Source organism: Hydra vulgaris, chromosome 03, assembly GCF_038396675.1.
Source record: "Hydra vulgaris chromosome 03, alternate assembly HydraT2T_AEP".
NCBI classification, from domain to species: Eukaryota; Metazoa; Cnidaria; class Hydrozoa; order Anthoathecata; family Hydridae; genus Hydra; species Hydra vulgaris.
Window position 1 is genome coordinate 12,903,895 of NC_088922.1, and position 22,962 is coordinate 12,926,856.

The 22,962-nt window shown below is 27.5% G+C and overlaps 1 protein-coding gene and 1 long non-coding RNA gene across 2 annotated transcripts; both read left to right on the forward strand.

Annotated features, from left to right (window-relative positions):
- Window positions 1-3,248: 3,248 nt before the first annotated feature.
- Window positions 3,249-4,322, forward strand: LOC100200622 (myophilin). The gene has a single exon (XM_065792380.1). It carries the CDS (start codon window positions 3,459-3,461, stop codon window positions 4,038-4,040), a length of 582 nt encoding a protein of 193 aa, XP_065648452.1. The 5' UTR covers window positions 3,249-3,458; the 3' UTR covers window positions 4,041-4,322.
- Window positions 4,323-21,106: 16,784 nt separating this feature from the next.
- Window positions 21,107-22,352, forward strand: LOC136077660 (uncharacterized). Its single transcript, XR_010637159.1, has 2 exons — window positions 21,107-21,341; window positions 22,150-22,352. It is a non-coding gene; the product is annotated as an uncharacterized LOC136077660 (long non-coding RNA).
- Window positions 22,353-22,962: the final 610 nt, after the last annotated feature.

The following is a 22,962-nucleotide window of genomic DNA, read 5'->3' on the forward strand; positions in this document are numbered from 1 at the left end:
AACGTCGCGTTAAGTTGATCGTTTTTAACGAATTTTCAACGTTGATAAAATGTTGATTTTTAATTATATGACGTCGCGACTAAAAATCAACCGTAAATCAACGTTAAAATAACGTCGTGTGTCCTCTGGGTATACTTTTATTTGAAAAATTGAATATGATTCCTGGTATAGATACTTTTTAAACCTGTTCAACTATGAACAAAAAGGGTTTAATTTTCGAAGAGTATCAAAATCGACCAATATCTAAAAAGCGACGAAAAGTTATTCGAGGTTGCCAAGAAAAAAAAGATAACACAGAGAATGACCCAGAATGTTGCCTATATGATCCTGGTTCTTGTTCATATAAATAACAGATTTTAAATTGAGCATTTTACAATATTATTTGGTAAAACTGTTAATGTAATATTTAAATGGTTTTTTCCCAAAATGTCAATTTTTAATCTTCCGGCAATCTCATTAACTGTTTTTTAGATTTGCATGAAATTTTCACCAAACGTTTAAAGCATCTAGTTGTACAATTGGAACTAAAAGTTTTACAATACTATGACAAGTTTTTGATTTATAGAAGATTTAGTTCACAAAAATGCATTTTTTTAAATACGCCATTTTGAAAAATTCAAAATACTAATAAATTTATCATGCATTATTTATAATCCTGTTAAATAGTTATTTTTCAGGATATATTTGGTTTTTTTGTTAAAAAGATTTTTTTAGTAAAAAATTTAGAGGGGTCTAATATCTTAAACAATCGTAAAATTTTTGTTGAAATTTAATGTTAAAACTTTCTTTTACAAAGTTTTTTACATATTTGCGTAGAATTAGTTTGACTTACCGGACAAGTTCGGAAATGTTAACAACGTAAAAAAATAATTATTATCAAATTCCTACTTAAATAAATTTTCAATTGCATTCTTATATATGTTTATGAAAATTTAATTCTACTCATTCCACTGTCTCAACACATTTTACAGTACTAAATAAGTTTAAATATTGTAACGTAGCTATTGTATTGTAAGTTATTGTATTGTATAAGTTATTGTATTGTATAAGTTGTTATTTATATCATAATTACGTTATTTATATTATAATTATATAAAGTTATTGTATTGTATAAGTTGTTATTTATATCATAATTACGATTATAATTAAAATCATTTTACATAATTTAAGTGATAGTTTAATTAAAAAATTGCCTTCAAAAAGGTTTTAAATACTCACTTATACAATATATTTGCTTAAAAAAAAGAGGTTTTTTTAAGGAAATGTACCTTTTTCTCATTTGTAAAAAAAGACTAAAATCTAAATATTTTGCTATCATTTTTTAATGCAAACCAAAATATGATATAAATTTTATAGTAATACTATATAATACGTAAAAATGACATATTCTAAAATTTGCATATTATTTTTAAGTTTAAATACGTAATAAATATGTATACATAAAGATTAAGAGATACGCATTATTAAGTAATTTATATTTAATTAATATGAAAGTTCGTTATTTCGTAAATTTACGTATCTTATGTATTTTTATACGTAAATACACATTTAATACGAAAAATTTTGTTTGTGATACTTAGATTATATATCTTTTTTTATATTACTGGTTATAATTTATTTGCGATCCGGTTTTTTCATTTTTTTTTTCCTTTTCATCTTTGGAAAATACCATTTCTGTTTTGGTATTCAAAAAAAATGAAATTGTACTTTCCAAGGTTTTTAAGAAATTGATCACGTCAATATTTGTAAGAAGAGTCATGTTTGTTATAAGCTGCCTTACCTTTGGATGCTACCTAAGCTTTGGTGAGTTAATTTTCTTATATATATATATATATATATATATATATATATATATATATATATATATATATATATATATATATATATATATATATGTACGTATGTAAATTATGTTAAAAAACACTTATCTAGCTTTTTCTTCTACTTGAAGTTTCACCATTATTCAATGGTGAAACTTTAAGTAGAAGAAAAAGTTAGATAAGTGTTTTTTACTAATTTATATATATATATATATATATATATATATATATATATATATATATATATATATATATATATATATATATATATATATATATATATATATATATATATATATATATTATTTTTATTTATTTATTTTGACGGTAGATTGTCTCCAAGCTAAAACTCTCAGCCAGTGTGTGCACTTAATTAAGTGGTTATTTAGGATAGTTATTATAATGCTTTTCAGATTATGAAAAATGTCCTTTTAATTGCATTGACCATAACATATTCACCTTTTCGATTACGTTACATAAAATAAATTTATATATATATGTATATATATATATATATATATATATATATATATATATATATATATATATATATATATATCATAATTTGCATATTTATTTCAAAACTAGAATTTAAATGCGGTTTTACATACTTCGTTTTACAATATCCATTTAATCACTTTAATCCATTGAAAATAAAATGATTTTTAAACATTTCTATACAATCATTTTGTGGTTGAATCAAAAATAATTTTCAGTTTTTTGTCAAATAAAACCAAATAACCTTGATTTCTATTAAAAATAGTAACTAAGTAATCGAGTCTTTCTTGCTGAAATTTTCTTATCTATCTTTACTTTGTTTTAGTTGAAAATAATTTAATCATGGTTAAAAAAATACTCTTTGACGTAACCACGCTTTACGCAAAATGTTTTTTACTTACAAAAAGCACATAGCGCTCTTGTTAGGTTTAAGGATTTTGCCCAACGTTCCTATTTGCAAAATCAAATAAATCAGCATAACTTTTTTTCATTTTTAACAAAATCTAGAATAGTATATTATACATATTTAGATCATGAGAAAATTAATTATTTGGCTCTAAGTTTTAAAAAACTAATCTGATGAACAAAAAGGATTTTTATTGTTGATAATTTCAATAGAAGAATGTATTGTCTCATTGGGAAACAGATTTTGTAAAACATAAAAAACTTTTTGTTTAATATATGCATACTTATTTAATTTGTGTATGTACGTTAACTTTAATTTGTATAAATTAAATCGATATGCAAACTTTTAAATATAATTTTCCTTCCTTTTTTAATTTAAAAAAATGCTTTAAATTAAATACAACATCCGAGAAAAATAACTCAAAGATGAATGTTTCTTTTTTATACTCACAGTAAGAAACATGTAGGTTAATAAAAATACAGTTTTTATATAGTATGCTAACATGGTTCTTGCTGCGAGTGCAAAAAATAATCATCTTTATGCAAACGGATGTTGTTTTTTTTACAACGCGCAGCAAGAAACACTTAGGTATTATCCGAAATTATAAAACAAAAAACGAAATATTTAAAATACAAATTTAAAGTTCATATTAGTTGAAACTATGTTTGAAAATTGTTTTTCATTTAAAAGTCTAGAAGAAAATTTTGAAAAGTTTTAAAAGTCTTCTCAAAGAAATGGCAAACAGACCTCTTGGTTACGGACTTACGGCTGAAATTAAACGCAAAAATGAAAAAAAGTATAACTACGAAGACGAACAAGACGCTTTGTGTTGGATGGAAGCTGTTATTGATGAAGGAGAAGTATTTTTAGGTATTGAAGGAATGAACAACACTGCCGCTGTTTTAAAAGATGGGGTTTATCTATGTAAAGTTATGCAAGCTTTATCTCCTGAACTCATGAAAAAAATTAACTCTCCAAACACACCTTTTAAATGCATGGAGAACATTCAGCTATTTTTAAATGCTTGTCGTGAGTATGGACTTAAAAACGAAGATTTATTTCAAACTAGTGATTTATACGACAGTGTCAATATTAAGAATGTTATAGATACAATACATGCTTTAGGAAGAAAAGCTCAAGATCATGGATACGATGGGCCAATATTAGGGCCAAGAGAATCTAAAAGAAACCCAAGAAGTTTTACAAACGAGCAACTAGACAAAGGTAAAAAAATTATTGGGTTACAAATGGGTTCCAATAAAGGAGCCAGCCAATCTGGAATGAATTTTGGCAAAGTGCGCTCTATTTTAGACTAATATTTCTGAATCAATTATACTACGAATTAAATAAATTTTTTGTTGACATTGTTAATTAGCTTTTCCTTTGAATTCTTGTATTTGTTTATATTTTTGTATATAAGTTTGTTTTATTAATGAAAATCAGTGGAATAGCTTGTTATTTAACCCCCTCCACATTCTTCATACAATAAGCTTAAAGATATAATTGGAATGATTATAACCATACGACAATACATCAATTACAACTTTTTTCTTTCATTCATTTATATTTCTTTTCAGGTAAACCTTGTATATATATCAAAGTGTAAAAAGTGTATAATTACTTTATAGCATTAGATTCATATAAATATGTTTTTTAAAATATTTTTTTATAATAAAGTTGTAAAATAATTTTTATACAACGAAAAAATATCAGTATTTTTTTGTGTGAGAAAATATGTTTATTTATATAATCATAAAAGTCTTTGTAATTTCCAATATGGAACCTTCTAAAAATCTATTTGTTAACTCCTCAATTTGAAAAAAAAGTTTTAACTATTCAATTTATTTAAAATTATTTAATATAAATTTTCTTTTTTTCCCCTTTTTTACAAGAATAAAGAACATTCAAATTTATTTTCTATTTAAACGCAGCTTTAAACTCAACAAATGTTCAATTTTGTAGAATATTTACAAAAAATATCTGAAGAATGGAAAAATTTTTCCAAGTGAATTTAGATATTTAAGTTAATTTTATACAAATTTAAAGTTTTCATAATTTAAAGTTAAAAATATATTTGGAACAAAATACTTTTGGATGTGATTCAACCGTTTTGCAACGGAGGAGGGAATGGAAGGATATACTATTGCATAGAGCTAGGACAAAAATTCACATTAAACATTTTAATACAATAATTTAATTTTTACATCAATGGAATTCTATTAGTTAAAAGAAAGCATTCTATTAGCAAATAATTTTAATTTGACCGAGTTTGAATGAGTTTATTTTTTGTTAAAAAATATAACTCGGGTATTCGTAGCGAAATGAAAGGACTAAGAGTTATGCAATTGCAATGACAGAGGGGAGTGGGTCAAAATTATTTCTAAAGGTGCTTTAAGTTAAATAATTACGTAGCAGCAAAACTACAAAATTATAAAGTGCTGAGATTTCTGTATAACAGGGGTAACACTATTGTTACCGTAGAACTTTTGGTATTGCAGCACAGTTAAATTATATGTTTTATTTTGAGACACAACTCTTTCATTTTTAAATATTTCGCGTTAAAGTTCACCATTGTCAATCTAAGCGGCAATATTGACAAACTTGTTCAGATTAAGCAAAGAAAACCTATAAGCATTACCTGGGATAACGACACCCGAAAAAAGTGAACAAATATGGTATCTTACAAAACAATATTAGTAAAAACATTTGAAAAAGTGGGCTTCTACATTCCCATTTTCATTCCCATTTTTTAAAAAAACTCTATTGAGAGACTTAGCTATTTCAAAAATTAGATTTTTGTATTCTATTGTGCATTTCTCTTCAAAATCCTTTAGGTTAGAATGGATGACGCATTCGAACGTTAAAATGGATGACACATTCAAATCGGTTTAAAATCTCTAGACTAATGACTTGTTAATACGTCATAAAATTTAAGATCGTTGTTATGTGTTATATACATATTCATTGATATCATTTAAAAAAGATTTTTAAATAAAAATAAATAGCTTATGGATAAAGAGCATTTTTTTAATTGGGGGAGGTGATTACGGTTGGGGAGCACGGTGGTAAATATCCTATGTATTTTCTCCCATCTGCGGATTTTCTTTAAAACAAGGACCGGTTATTGATAATCCAGCAAGTAAATTAAACCATACAACTTATTTAAAATATTCTTGTCATTTCCGAAAATAGTGGTATTCAGTAGTTTAAGTATAAAGAAATTAGCCGAGTAATTGAGGCACAAATAAATAAATAAAGGCAGTAAACATTGAAATTGAAAAGATTGAAAGCAAATTATGTATACCTGAGAACAAGAATAAAATAACTGTCAAATAAACAGTAAAATAATTGTCAAATAAACAGTACTCTTTTTAAAAGGTGTGAAAAAAGCTATTAAATCTTTCGTAAAAACAGTGGCGTAACTAGGGGGAGCACAGCACGGGAAGCCCACAGTGGGCCAGAATTTACTTTTAATGCACAAAATTAATAACTAAATAAATATTAGGTTTTCATTTACTAAATGTGGCATAAGTACTTATATGAGGTCTGCGCTTTTTATGAATATGATATTTTATATTTGGCTGTTACAAATATCTAATTTTGCTTAGCGACAACCAATTTTTTGTAGTTGCAGATGTTTTATGTATGCTATATACGCTATAATTAGTTTGTGCATTAATATGAGGCTTGCTCTTTTTATGAGGGGGGTATTTTTCATTTGATAACTATGGATACCTACCTTTATGAATATTTAATTTGCAAAGCAACAACCTTTTTCGATTGTTGCAGATTTTTTTACGAGTGCAATATTCACTAAATTTAGCATGAGTACCAAAACGAGGTTGTACTTTATATAAAATTCATAACTTTTTTATTTGTTGCTATGGATACCTATATTGCTTTAAATCAGACACTTTCTTAGTTACCCTCAGATACTTGGATTTTTGAAAAAATTGTATCGGATTTTAAACCGTTTAATTTTAAATAACTATTAGACATTAGATATTTAGGTAATTAATTGAAGTCATTAAAAACAAAATATAGTTCTATAAAACATTGACAATTTGAAATAGATCAACAGTTCATAAAACATGCATACATGCATAAAAAAAGGTATAATAAAATTTTATTATTTTATTTTAATTTTATTAAAACATGCATAAAAAAAGAAATAATATGATGAGCACAATCTGATAATCAATCTAATGAGGAAAAAAGTCATAATCAATCTAATAAGGACAAAAGTCAGCATAATACTTCATAGTTTGTTTTCGAACGGCTGCGTTTGCGTGTTTAGTTTTCACGGAAACGATTAAAATCCGTATTTCGTGCTTCGTGGTTTCTTTGTTGTAACCTGTTTCTGCGCATCTTCAGAGAGCATGCCACTAGGCAAAACCATTCTATTTAAAACCTCATATCTGCGTAGTAATACTTTAGCTTAGTACAAACAAATGAGCCCAAAAAAAAAAAAGGCAAACCAGTCATTATAAAAGTAATTACAAACGCTAAGTTAGCCACAGCTTAGTTTAATAACAATATTTGTAATAAAACACTTTTATTACAATATAAATGAAACATTAATTTTAATTATTAATTTATGCTTTATTTATGTATGTATCTATTTATTAATTTACTTATTTTACAATTAAAAAACGTTGAAAAAACATCTGAACAGAGTATATACAATGCTAGTGTTTTGATTTATATGTAACTTTTTCTTAGTTTAATTATGGAGTTAGTAACTTTTTTAATAAAAAATATTTTCTAATATTATTAAGTCCAAAAAAATAACCAAATAATCAGTTTATAATATATTTTAAAAAATAAAAGTGCTTATTTCTTAAAGAAATTGATAATAGTTGTGTCGCAATCTTAGTCTAAAGGCGGATCTCCACTAGTCGAAAAATGTCGCGACGCGCGATATTTTTCGATGCTCCACATGCGCAGATGAATCAAACTTGTGTACCGCGAAAACTTGTCAATCTCCACATGAAAACAAAAGCGTTTTTTGCTTTATAAAAAGTAATAAAAATTTGCGATAAAAAAGAAGATGGAAAAGTTAAGATTTTTACTTCTTTTCAGAAAGTTATACATGAATATTTATATATGGCAAAGAGAAAAAAGAAAAAAGAAAAAAAGACGTTTTTGGATAAGAAAGATTTACAACGAGACAAAGTTAAAGGGGGAATATCAGACTCTTTTTAATGATTTGACACTTTATGATCATGAGATTTTTTTTAAATATTTTCAAATGTACCCTTCAACCTTTGAAAAACTTTTACAAATTGTGGCTCTTGATATAACAAAAACTAATACGAAAATGCGTAAACCTATTTGTTTTGTCATGACTAATCTATTTTTTACAAATATATTTATGTATATCTATATTGGTATATACATACATGTACACACATACATACATACATACATACATACATACATACATACATACATACATACATACATACATACATACATACATACATACATACATACATACATACATACATACATACATACATACATACATACATACATACATACATACATACATACATACATACATACATACATACATACATACATACATACATACATACATACATACATACATACATACATACATACATACATACATACATACATACATACATACATACATACATACATACATACATACATACATACATACATACATACATACATACATACATACATACATACATACATACATACATACATACATACATACATACATACATACATACATACATACATACATACATACATACATACATACATACATACATACATACATACATACATACATACATACATACATACATACATACATACATACATACATACATACATACATACATACATACATACATACATACATACATACATACATACATACATACATACATACATACATACATACATACATACATACATACATACATACATACATACATACATACATACATACATACATACATACATACATACATACATACATACATACATACATACATACATACATACATACATACATACATACATACATACATACATACATACATACATACATACATACATACATACATTACATACATACATACATACATACATACATACATACATACATACGTGGTTTATGAAAAACACGAAATCTACTCGATGCAATACCAAAGGCATTTTCAACAACTCTTCGTGCTCTACTAACCTATAGTTGAAAACAAGTTTATCAGTTTAAAGATCTTTAAAAGCATAGGTTTCATTATGTGTCTTTTTAACTCAAATGCATCATCTGCAACGAATACATAGGGCAAAACTTTTTGAGAGTTATTAGATATTTTTGAATCTTTTGGAATTTTTAAGATGTTGTTCTCTATGGCAAATCCTAATTGACTATTGTTGTAAACACTTCCATCACTTTGTCTGCCACTATCACCAATATCTACCAAAATAAAACGGTACTTCGCATCACAGACGGCCATCAATACTGTACTATGTGTCTTTTTATAGTTAAAATAGCTTGATCCTGATCGATCCGGAGCAAACATTTGAACATGCTTACCATCAATGGGACCAACACAATGTGGAAAGTGCCATCTTGTTTCAAATTCGTGAGCAATTTTTTCCCATTCAGTTTCAGAATTAGGCGCTTTTACGTATTCACGTAACAAATTGTTCCAAATACTATTTCAAGTTTCATAAACTATTCTACCAACAGTGGTTGGTGACATTCGATAATTAGCCGCTATTGTAGTGTGTGCATCCCCAGTTGCCAAATACCTTACTGTTATCGCAAGTCTTTCTTGTGCACAAATAGGTTTACGCATTTTCGTATTAGTTTTTGTTATATCAAGAGCCACAATTTGTAAAAGTTTTTCAAAGGTTGAAGGGTACATTTGAAAATATTTAAAAAAAATCTCATGATCATAAAGTGTCAAATCATTAAAAAGAGTCTGATATTCCCCCTTTAACTTTGTCTCGTTGTAAATCTTTCTTATCCAAAAACGTCTTTTTTTCTTTTTTCTTTTTTCTCTTTGCCATATATAAATATTCATGTATAACTTTCTGAAAAGAAGTAAAAATCTTAACTTTTCCATCTTCTTTTTTATCGCAAATTTTTATTACTTTTTATAAAGCAAAAAACGCTTTTGTTTTCATGTGGAGATTGACACGTTTTCGCGGTACACAACCCAGTCGGCATATCTAGTATTGTAAATACTCGGAGTATTGATCACGTATAACATAACATACCGCCGTTGATACCAGAAAAATACGCATTGAGCTTTAAGAGCCGTTTTTTCTAAGAATCAGGCAAATTCCTGAAACTGTGGAAGTGACCTCCTCCAAATTGCTTGAATTTTTTATATATTGATCAGAATATAGAGAAAACCTGTTGGGGAAAAAAAAAATTTCAAAAATGTTTCGTTCACTCGGAATCTGGGCTTAAATTTTTGAGATTTTTTTAAAAATTTTTAGAAATTTAGTTTTTGCCACCTTTGAACCCATTTTTTTGGCAAGGCAAAAAGTTGCACATAGCTTTTGTAGTTAATATCAGACGTAACCCAAAAGCTCTCTCCAAAAAATATAAAAAAGTTGCGTGACACTGTGCGGTTGGCTAATTATCATAGTTCAAAAGTACAAAATCAATCACTTTTGTCAATTTTTAATCGGAGTAAATTCTAGCGGCGAAGTGTTGCACACAATTTTTCTTTTAGGATTTGAAATTATCAAAGGTATTGAGTCTAAAAATGCAAAGAAAGTTATGTGATACCTAAGGCCTATTAATATATTAAGGCTTGAAATTGGAAAAAAATGTTTTAGTATACTTACAAAATGAACCATTACGGCAGAGGCGCTTAGTTTTGTAAAAATGTAAACATATCCAACTGTCAATACAAAAAGGTCCTAACATAATAATAAAAAAAATTCGTGTGATTTTGTCACACGCATGATATAACATGAATTAAAAACTGAACAAAAATCTAACATCAAGATAACTATATTGTTAATTAAATAAAACATAAATCAAACATTTAAATGTTTTTCCATTTAAAAATTAGTTTTTTATTTATTAATAGAGTCATTTACACACATTATCCACCACATCACACATAATTTCTACTCTGCTGCTGTAAGTTTCTCTAAGAATAATGATATGACTGTATTATAGTCTTCTTCGGATAATGAATAATCGCCACAACCACTGATTAGAAAAGGAGCATTTACTAAACAGATAATTTTATCAGTTTGGTTATTTATCTCCTCGGTAGTAACTGGCCAGCGAAAAGTATTCTTCTCTTACCCGTTAATCATACAATTAACTCTGATCCCAGTTATAGATACCTAAAAGTATTAGCGCAACATTTAAAATAATATAATAAAGAGTTAATGATTTGTTTAATTTTGCTTACATTCAATAAAACTTGTAAAGTCTTATATAATGTCATTCTGAAATTATTTTTACATTTTATTTATATTCCTTTTATTTTAGAGCACTGTTTTGTAAAACAAAATAAAAACTTGAAACTAATATATACTTTGAATAATATTACCTCCACAATATATCCAATATTCCATTGTTTTTCATATGCAACAGCAACCCAATCATTCACTTTCCATACAAGACAAATTTCTTTTGCAAGATTGGCGATGTCTTCCTCATATTTATTATCATCTTCATTGTCTCCTGCCAGATTAAAGTCATCATTTTCGTCATAAACTTCTTTGTTATCATTAACCTGACTATTTTCATTATTTTCTGTTGTCGGTTCTACCAGCTTACCTTTTCTTTTCAGGTTACTAAATCTATAACAATATCAATTGTACATATTTTTAAACATATGTAAACAAACACACAAAATTATAACTTTCACCTAAATTTTAATTTCATATTTGTAAAAGAACTATTTAACAGTCAGAAACATAATCTAATTTGCAAAAGTTTTGATAGCAACAATGCCTACCTTGAAAATAAAGATCTTATCTGTTGGCTAGTTACATATTGATCAGGCGGAAGTTCTCTCCTCAGCTGCATGTGAACCTGCTCAGGGCTCATTTTATTACCTGATTCTTCTCCACGAATAAAGTATTTATACAACAGTTCTTTCTGCTGATTTGAAAATCTAAAAGAACTTCGAACAGGTTAATGCCCAACCTTGCAATAGAAAAATGTTCATGCAATGTGGTTTTATCTACGGAAGCACTGTTAGAGGATGAAGAAATTGGCATATTTAGTTGTGAAGTAATTTTTCATCTTATGAACAAACGAATTGCGAACTTTATCCAATGATGTTAATCATTTCGGAACTGTATGAAGACCGGATAGCATGTGTTCTTCTAACTCAGCATCGCTTTCAAATGATAAAGTACAATTCATTTCAGTGCAAAATCTTAATGAATATAATTGCCTGTCACTTCTTTTCTGTTTTTCCTTAAGTGACTTGTTACGCTTAATTGAATTATCTGTTTTGCTATATGGCAACAACAACTTAATCGAGGGTTGAATTTTAAGATTTCCATACTCTTGTTCAATTCCCTCACCGATATTGAAATAACGCCACATCTTCATACTTTTCTCACCAAACTCAAATGAGTGATAGTTGCTAATGTTCTTAATCTTTGGTCCAGTAACTACAGTTTTATCATTGCTAATTTGAGCAACTGCTACTTTCATCTTTAGCGCCAAAACTATAATGCATAGCCTTGTGTATATCTTCAGCAGTCAAAAGATTATTCCCAGAGTCAACGTCAACTCCTTAAAATTGTCTTTACAACTGCACTCTCCCTGTCACATTGATCTTTTCCACAACAGGGTTCATTATAATCATATCTCAGCAACTTTATATCTCTCTCTTTGCATACATTGTAGATTGCTTCAGCTGAAAGATTTCCCTGATAGCAGCCGGCATTATCAGATTGGTAAACATTTTCTTGATATGCGGTTGATCAATTCTGAATTGGTCTAAAACTGCAGTGGCTAACGAAACAACATCACCTATTCCCTGATCACACCTATACATTGAAGTAAAGTAAATACGTTTGAATAACTTTCCTGCTATTTTTATGAAGAATATATCCACATGTAAACTCATTCCTTTCTTGCCAAAATACTCTCTTTGGCCCTCTCTGTATCGAACCGGAAGAATTTTTTGACAAAAATCTTTAAGCCAGAAAGCAGTTTCATCGTTTAATTGCTTAAAAGCTTCAATTTTTGCCTTTTTCTGTTGAGAATCTCTCATCAGGTGTTTTATGTAGTTGAATACATCCTTTACAGCAATTTCCAAATCATAAATAGAATCAGCATCGTCAGAACTTTGAATTGTTAGTTCTTTGATCATCTCGATAGCTTTGCACAAATCATAGCAATCGGCACATACCACTTCTGATATCTCTGTGTTGGATTGAAGATTTTTTTCAGATGGATCTGATAAGGCATGTTTTGAGCTATGAGAAGAAATGTTTGAGTCATTGACACTACAATTGGTTTGATAACTTGTTTTCAAATACCTTTTTCCTTTTTCAAGGGCAGCTTCGAGAGATTTAGAACTAAATCTTTGTGCCAATTTTTGTAATGTTTGAAAACCATTCATGCCTGAAGCAGTAACATCATCTAATCCAGCTAAGCTTTTTCGACATGAAGGTTTTATTGCATGCAATACTTTCCACAAACTTGAATCAGATAATGGTATATAATTGTTTTCACTACAAATTTTTCGATAGAACATGATAGCGTGGCTATATTTTGTCGTCAGTATTGCATGCACTATCTTTTGTTCTTCACCGCTGTCGTATTTTAATTTGGTTATTCCATAAGCAACATCATGCAAAATACCGCTTGTAAATATAAAGTCTAAGAAATGTTCACACTTTGTTTGATCAAGACTAGATCGGACGAATACTTTCTTCTCTGGAAATGCCAACCCTTTATGAGATGCATGCCATTTTCTTGCTGTTTCTATACGATGTTTGGTACACTCAAATGTGTTCATTATAAACTTTTTGGTATACTTGGTATGGTCTAATAATGAGAGGATAACTAACTTTCCCATGGAATCACTTTGCTTATATACTTTCTGAGCACGAATAATTTCAATTGGGAGAGGGTTTTATTTCATCAACATTTTTACTGTTAAGAAAATCTATAAGTATTTCCTCTTGTCCAGGAGCAACAGCTTCCGCAAATTTTTTCTTTAATAAGTTTTCTAGGCGAACATACTTGCGTTTTAACTTATCTTTAGTAGTATCTTCCAGATATTCGAACTTCCTTTTTAATCTAAATTTTATTGGACTTGCATTAAGAACCTCAGTTACACTCTCACGGCTTCTTAGAGATTCGTCCAAAATCTCCTGTGAAACATTAATTTCACCGGGATCAAATTCTTCATCTGGAGTAGCAGGTGTCATATATGTTTGTTCTTGTTGTGTTTGTGTTTCTGTACATAAATTGGTGTTTTCGTTGACTCTAGATAAAGCAGTTTCTTGCTTTAAATGGGTAAAACACAGCATTGCACCAACTGAAAATACTTCATTGTATCGCTTTGACATTGATATGACGACATGTATTGGTGACGCCCTTAAAGCGGGAGATTTTTTTCCTTTTATATTTAGATGGTGAGGATGAAAGCATGTTTTTGGAGGACTCCATGCAATACCAAACGTGTACCGGTGAAAAGCACATATTTGTTCATCCTTTTCAAGATTTCTTTTAAGTCTATTTGCAATAAGTCCATTTTCTTCCCAAATATTATTATCGTTTAATCGCATGACCTAAAAACAATTTTTTAAACAATTATTAAGTGTGTCATTTAAAGCATTGTTTATAATCTGACTCTTCACGAAAAATGTTTACAAGTTTGAAATACATTGCTGTTATTATTAAAATACAATATTGCAAGAGTGTGATTAATTTAGTGATAATTTATTAAAAGAGTGAGGAATTAATTAAAAGAGCTATTTTTTTTTGTTTAAAGAACTTTGTCTCAAAATCTTATTGCAGAGAAGTTATAAAGTATGTAATTATAAAAATTATATTACAGTCTGCGTAAATTTAAAATACATAATTACCTTTAAGTTGATGAGGTGTTTCTTAACATCAACATCTCCCAGCTGATGAATGTAGAACATTTTGTTTATAATTTTATGTTTTTTGAATGATCCACAATTTTCTTTTGAAAAGCAACAACAGTTTTCATAAAAATATTTGTTTTGTTTCATACTCAACTAAAAACAAGTTCTATTTATGCAGTACCTATTTCTCAATAGCAATGATAAAATATCTACTCTATTTATGCAAATTTTAAAGATCGTTAAAATAAAGTTAAGACATTTTTATGGTAAAGTAAACAACCGCCCACTAATTTGTTTCTCCACAATCGTGATATCAGCGATTCTTCTTCCATTCGATCACCACAAGTTATTTGGTTATGACGTAAATTTAAATAATTCACTTCTGATCATGTATTGTTTTTTATTATTATTTATTTCAATTGTTATGATTTCTATATCATAGTCAGAAACGCTTAAATTTTTTCTTAACATTACGTGCAATGTTTTGTGTAATGCTAAATGCTAATTTTGGATGATAGAAATTTTATTGTGAGCGAAAACCTCATCTGTGTGTCCAAAAAAATATCTCTTCGTACTTAATCATTTTTAACAATTTGTACCTTTATTTTTAACTTAATATCTAAAGATCACACGAATTTTTTTTATTATTATGTTAGGACCTTTTTGTATTGACAGTTGGATATGTTTACATTTTTACAAAACTAAGCGCCTCTGCCGTAATGGTTCATTTTGTAAGTATACTAAAACATTTTTTTCCAATTTCAAGCCTTAATATATTAATAGGCCTTAGGTATCACATAACTTTCTTTGCATTTTTAGACTCAATACCTTCGATAATTTCAAATCCTAAAAGAAAAATTGTGTGCAACACTTCGCCGCTAGAATTAACTCCGATTAAAAATTGACAAAAGTGATTGATTTTGTACTTTTGAACTATGATAATTAGCCAACCACACAGTGTCACGCAACTTTTTTATATTTTTTGGAGAGAGCTTTTGGGTTACGTCTGATATTAACTACAAAAGCTATGTGCAACTTTTTGCCTTGCCAAAAAAATGGGTTCAAAGGTGGCAAAAACTAAATTTCTAAAAAATTTTTAAAAAAATCTCAAAAATTTAAGCCCAGATTCCGAGTGAACGAAACATTTTTGAAATTTTTTTTTTTCCCCAACAGGTTTTTTCTATATTCTGATCAATATATAAAAAATTCAAGCAATTTGGAGGAGGTCACTTCCATTGACTGCCTGATTCTTACAAAAAATGACTCTTAAGTTTTAAATTCGAGTTCAATACCACTTATTTATCAAAAATACGTATTATTTAATATTTGATCAAAATCGGATACGATATCGTACGTACGATATCGTATCCGATTTTGATAAAATATCAACATATAACGTAAAAACGAAAATCTTTGCTTTAAAGCGCATGCTTAAACTGAAATTGTGAAAGCAAATCTTAAATTAAAAAGTTTTCTCTTAAGAAATTTAGTAAAAAGTTTGTCTGGAATCAAAAGGAATAGTCAGGAATACATGAAAAGTTGTATGAAGAGATATCGCTCTGCTAAAGTAGTATCGCATATCTCCAATACAGTTACAGTACTTTTTTGCACTAAAAAAGTTACTAAAACTTTATCATAAAAATAAAGTAAATAAAGTAAGTATATTTGAAGGAAAAAGTTCTTGAAGGAAATTGGAAGTTTATCATGAAGATAATCCTATACAAATAAACAATTTAAATAAGTAATATTGTCGTTAAGCCGAAGAATTTTAGACAATTTATACAGTAGAGAAACATTGTCAAATAGGAAATTTTGAAAGTGAATAATTTTAAGGGCTTTGTTTTGAAGTGAAACTAGCTGGTTTAACGGACCTTTTTTTTTACCCCAAATCTGACACGCATACCTAAGGTGCGATCCAAATATGGCATGATAAATACTCATAAGAGTTTCAAAATTTACGAAATGTCTGATCTTGGCTAACATTCCAACTGATCGGCTTAGCTTAGTCTGTAAGTAAGTTTGATGGTACTTAAAAGAAAGACTCTCATCCAGCCAAACTCCAAGGTACTTCACAGTTTTTGACGAAGTTAATATTTTTCCATCAATGTTAAAAGTGCATTGTTCCTTGTTTTTTTGGGTTTTGGTTTTAAAGATAACTATTTTAGTTTTTGTAGCGTTTAGTGAAATTTTATTTGCTCTGAGCCAATTAATAACAGAAAATATGGCCTCATTAGTTTTTAACTGCATTTTTTCAAGCGAATCTTCAACAATTAACAGGTTAGTGTCATCGGCGAAATGGTATGTTAAAACATTATAAATGCAGGTGTTTAGTTCGTTGATGTATACAAGGAAAAGCAGAGGCCCCAATATTGACCCTTGTGGGACTCCCGAAATTATCGTTTTGGTTATTGAGGATGTTTCCTTAACTGTAACGTATTGAAGTCTGTTATTTAAGTAGGATTTAAACCATTTAAGTGGAATTCCACGTACACCATAGTATTGTAATTTAGCAAGAAGAACATCGTGATTTACTGTGTCGAATGCTTTTTGCAGGTCAAGGAAAACACCACAAACAAACTTATTTTTATCAAGGGCGTTTCTTAAAGTTTCTGTAAAATCAATTAGCGCATGTGTAGTAGAATGATTACGTCTAAATCCGTATTGTAATTTATGAAAGCAATTAAAGGTATCAAAAAAGCTGTACAGTCTCTTGTACATAGTTTTTTCAAATACTTTTCCGATGTTGGATAACAAAGAAATAGGTCTGTAATTAGATGGTTCAAGCTTTGACCCATTTTTGTGAATTGGAATAATGTTAGCAATCTTAAAAACGTCAGGAAAAATTCCTTTTTTAAATGAGTTATTAACCATTTTAGAGATTGGTTCAGATATAATTTTTGAAGATAGTTTAAGAATTGAAGTGGGAAGACTATTAGGGCCAATACTTTTCCTATCATTCATCACGGAAATAATTGCTTCAATTTCTTCTTTTGTAACAGGTGAAAAGAAAAATGAGTTAAAATTTGGGATTTTAAGAAAATCGTTAAATTTATTAATTGAAGGTTCAATTTTTTCAGAAATATTCACTGATATATTTAAAAAATAATCATTAAATGAATTAGCAATAGTTTATTATCGATAATTAAGTTGTTGTTGATCATAAGATTAATAGACTGTTTTTTTGTGAAACTGTTGTTAATATTAATTATTTCTCTAATTCCTTTCCATGTATTTTTCATATTGTGTAAATTGTTTTGAAAGAAATTTGAATAAAAGTTTTTTTTACTTATTTTTAATTAATTACTGATTTTATTTCTGTATGCTTTAAATAAATTAAATGTTTTTTCCTTTATTATAGTTGACGAATGATTGAGAAATTTTCTGTACAGTTTATCTTTTATTTTAATTGACTTCAAAATGCCTTGAGTTATCCACGGCTTACTTTTAGATTTAATTTGTCTTTTTGTAAGAGGTTTTAATGGCGCATGTATATTAAGAATATTTTCAAAATTTTGCATGAATAATTTAACAGATTGATTTGGGTCGTCTTCTTCTTTTATTAATTGGGACCAAGGAATACTCTTAACATCATCTAGAAAAGCATCATTGTTGAACCTTCGAAAACACCTTCTGTATATCTTTTCTGTTGTATATTTGGAGTGAAAACTTGGGATTTGAACAAATTGTGCTAAATGATCTGAGATTAAAATTATTAGGTTACCTGATATAATGTTGTTAGAGTGAAAATTAATGAAAATATTATCAATTAGAGTTTTTGAATTTACATTGACTCTCGTTGGCAATGAAATGTAAGGAAAAAAAGCATTTGAACACATATTATTAAAAAAAATGATATTTCAGGCGAGTTTTCATAATTAAGAAGATTAATGTTGAAGTCACCCATAAGCATAACATTTTTATTTTCTTTTGTAAGTTTTTCCAATAAATTAAGAAGAAATTTCATTTTTTTTAAATTCATGATTTTTATTAAAATCATGAATTGACATGCAAGGGTGACGGTAGATACAACCAACGATTGTATTTTTTCCTTTAGGATCTATTATTTCTATAAAAACTGATTCAAGTTCATGTGCTTTGTACAATAAAAGGTCATCTCTCTTATTATATATAGAAGTAGAACTAATGTAAAGTAGGGCACCGCCACAACTGGACTCAGTTGGTGTATGTTCTATCACATAATTTTCAATTTCTACATTACTTATGGGTGATACATGTTGTTTCAGCCTTGTCTCAGACACAGCAATAACACAGGGAGGAAATTTAAAGGAACTAATTAAAGATTTTAACTCATCTATATGAAAAGAAAGTGAGGAAATATTTAAGTGTAAGAAATTTAATGGGTTTAGGTTAAGATCTAAGGCATTAAAATCATCAACATTGTAGTACTTACAATCTAAGACACAATTGTTTACTTTGTTTAGACATTTAAACAAATAATTGAGATTAGGGGAATTAGTTGAAACATTTAAATTAAGTGTTTTAATTGAACTAGGTTGAGGATCACAAATAATACAGAACCAGGTCTGTGGATCAGAAATTAAATCAGAATACTGTTTGCTACTAATGTTATTGCATTTGATGTGTACCCTGCAATTACATTTGTCACACTGAATAGATTTGTGATTTTTAGCAACATTTTTGTGGCATACAATGCAAGGAAAACTTTCCATAATAGAGTTTATTGAATGAGTAAAGTGTTAAAGTTAATGTATTGTTATGTATAAGATTTAAACGTAACTATATAAAAGAATCAAATACTAAACTAATTATAGTATAAAGTATTTAAAATAAATTAATAAATGTTAAGCTAAACAATTAAGATTATAAGACAAAGTCAATAAAATATAAATAAATAAATATTGCTATTATATTTACGTAATTTTGGTTAATCAATTTAAATATATGTTTTAATAAGAAAAAAACTAAAGTTAATGTTATAATAATTTAATAAAGTTATATACTTAGCGATAATTTATTAATAATAAATATTAAAATACTTAGTATAACAACAAATAGGTAAATAACATATAACAACATTCAACTAACTAACATAGATTATATTTATATATATATATACATAAAACAAATAAATGTAACAAATAAAACTATATAATAATAATAAAAAATATATATAATAATAAATATGTAGTATAAATATGTTAATTATAAAAATATATAGTAATAAATATTTAATAATAATAACAAAAAATATATTATTAGTAATAAATTTTAAATAAAGTGAATACAATTAGCTATGAATAAATAAGATAATTAGAAAAATAAATAGTAATAAAATTAGTATGAATTAAAATATACAGACAAACAGATGATTACAATTTAAATCGTAATAAAAAAGGTCTAAAATTATAAAAACAACCGATCTAGCTGTTATTTTATTTTTTCTTCTTTTATTTCTTCTTAACTTGCGAATTTTTTTTTTTCCTTTCAAGTCTTTCTTATTTATTTACTTTATTATTTTGTTTACTCTTTCTTTTTCTTTTTTAAGTGTTCTTTTTTTTTTTAAATTCGAGTTTTTTTTTTGTTTTTTTTTAATTCTTTCTCGTTAACTTTTTCTGACACTTCTTTATTTCTTTATTTTTTACTCTCCTTTTTTTTTTGATTTTTTTTTGTATGTTCTTTAAATTAGTTTATTTATTTATATAAAATAAATAATTATTTACTTGTTATCATAATTTTATCTTTAATATTTTTACTTTTCTTTTTCTCTTTTACCGTTAAAAAAACGCGACCGCCATTTGCGAAGACCTATCACCGTCTCAACAACCGTCTTTAACAACTACTACTCTCTTATCATGACATCCTATCTCTATCAGATATATTGATTTTCAATTCATATTTGATGTTTTTCTTTGTATTTACTTATCCATTACATTTTTTCATTTCAGATTTATCATATAATGGATTTATGCGATATAAAAGAACAAATGTATGTAAATTTTTATGAATTTTTTCTAGGCTTTTCTAAATGTGTTTCTTATTCACATTTTATTTTACAAGCAAGGTCTACAAGCAAATTTGGGCTGAAAATTTTTTTTAGCATTTAAGGAGAATTCCCGTTATTCTTTGTTTAATTTAATTTGTTTAAATATAGCAGTTCTAACAAATAAATGTTAGTCTGTTCTCGGTTTTTTACTTATCTGTTTTCAGATTCTTATAAACTAGGCAACTCAGCTAAGCAAGTTTTACTTTAGACACTTCAGAACAAAGCAAAGTATGAGTTTAGCTATTTATAGTAACAATTAACACTTTTAAATCTAAATAATTTTATTTTTTTTTTATAATTTCTATCATAATTATGTTCTTTTTTTTCATTTTTTTTTAGTTTGTCTTCCCTTTGTCATCTTTTGATTAGTTAGCTAACTGTTGAAACATGGTTTTAATTTTGTAAATTTAGTATGATGTGAAATTTACTCTATTAATCATTAGTCAACAGTTATAGAGAAGCTGGAGCTTAATTAAGAAATGCTTGAAATTAGCTTTTAATCAAGGTAAAAATAATTTTGTTTATTGGTAACATAATAAAACCAGTTACTACTATTTATTCCGTGCTTTTTTACATTTGTTAACATGCTGCTTTGGAAACACTTTCTTTCTCTCTCTTTCTCTCTTAGATGAAAGGGAGATTTAATAAAACTTATGTTTTTAATGAGCTCTTATGTATTTCTTAATACCACAAATGATAATGACCATTTATAAGAAATATTTTACGAGTTGCTTGCTATTTTATGATATAGTTGCTCAAATTGTTTAACTATAATTGTCCCTTGATTGTTCAAATATTGTAATAAATAAAATCATTTTAGTCCATGTATTTAAGTTAATAAAATATCTTGATAAGTTGTGGTGTTATTTGCCAGCGTTCCTATAGTAACAATGTATACATTGTGTTGTCTAGCCTTTTTATAATCTTTTTTAATTATTCTGTAGCCAGAATATATGAACCTGTCATTTCGAAAAGGACATAAGTCCAAAACTTTTAGCAGTTAGTTTATAAGTTTGAATTAAAAATTTCTGTATGATTTATGTGTTTTTTATAAAAAATAAAAAATACATAAGTTATATACGTTCTTTATTTATCTACTTCTATGTTTAATTTCTTTAGCAACCTAGACATTATTTTAATAAAAATCATATTTTTGTTGATTTTGAAAAGTTTTAGTAAATAGACTTGTGCCCTTTTCGAAATGACAGGTTCATAAATTTTCTGTAATTATTATCCTAATTCTGCTAACAATAAAATGCAAATAGTACTTTTGTAATTAAAAATTGTAATTTTTTTTTCATGTCTTTTTTTAGGTATTTGCAGGCTTTACTTGACTTTCCTTTTCTGGTACTTGTGTTGTGACAGATTTTAAAAAGAACTCAACTGATGTTAATGCGGTCTTTATGTCGTTACCTATAAGCAATGACGTTGCTGATACGGAGTCAAAGTTAAAATATTTATAGATAAATTTGTATTTAAAATTTTATATATCAATTATTGATAATATATCAAGTTATTAATGTGTTTTTATTGTTATTAATGATTTAATAACTCATAACCCGTATTACGGGTTGCTTACTGCTAATCATTATCATTATGTTATGAATTTATACTAGTTAATAAAATTGTATTGAATATTCTCTGGTTATCGTGTTTTATACGTGTTTAAATCCGAGTTTGATACTCAGTAAGCGTCGTATTGTATACCTGTCTTTATACGCATCTGATGTCTATTTTTAATGCGCGTTTAATACGATAAAATGGCTAACATATATTCGAAAATAATGCGTATTCTGGAAAGTTTTGAATGCACATGTAATACCAGGAAAATATCGTATTGAATATTCTCTGGTTATCGTGTTTTATACGTGTTTACAAGAGTTTCAAATGCGAGTCTGATACTCAGTAGGCGTCGTATTGTATACCTGTCTTTATACGCATCTAATGCGTGATCGACACGATAAAATGGCTAACATACATACCACATCGATACGTATTTAAACGAGTTTCTAATGCGCATTTACAACTAAATTTGCCGACTGGGAAATTTGATTCATCTGCGCATGTGGAGCAAGGAAAAATATCGCGCGTCGCGACAATTTTCGACTAGTGGAGAACCGCCTTAA

Bases quoted from the DNA above. Each gene is read 5' to 3' on its own strand.
- LOC100200622 (XM_065792380.1), top strand. From the start codon at position 3,459: ATGGCAAACAGACCTCTTGGTTACGGACTTACGGCTGAAATTAAACGC.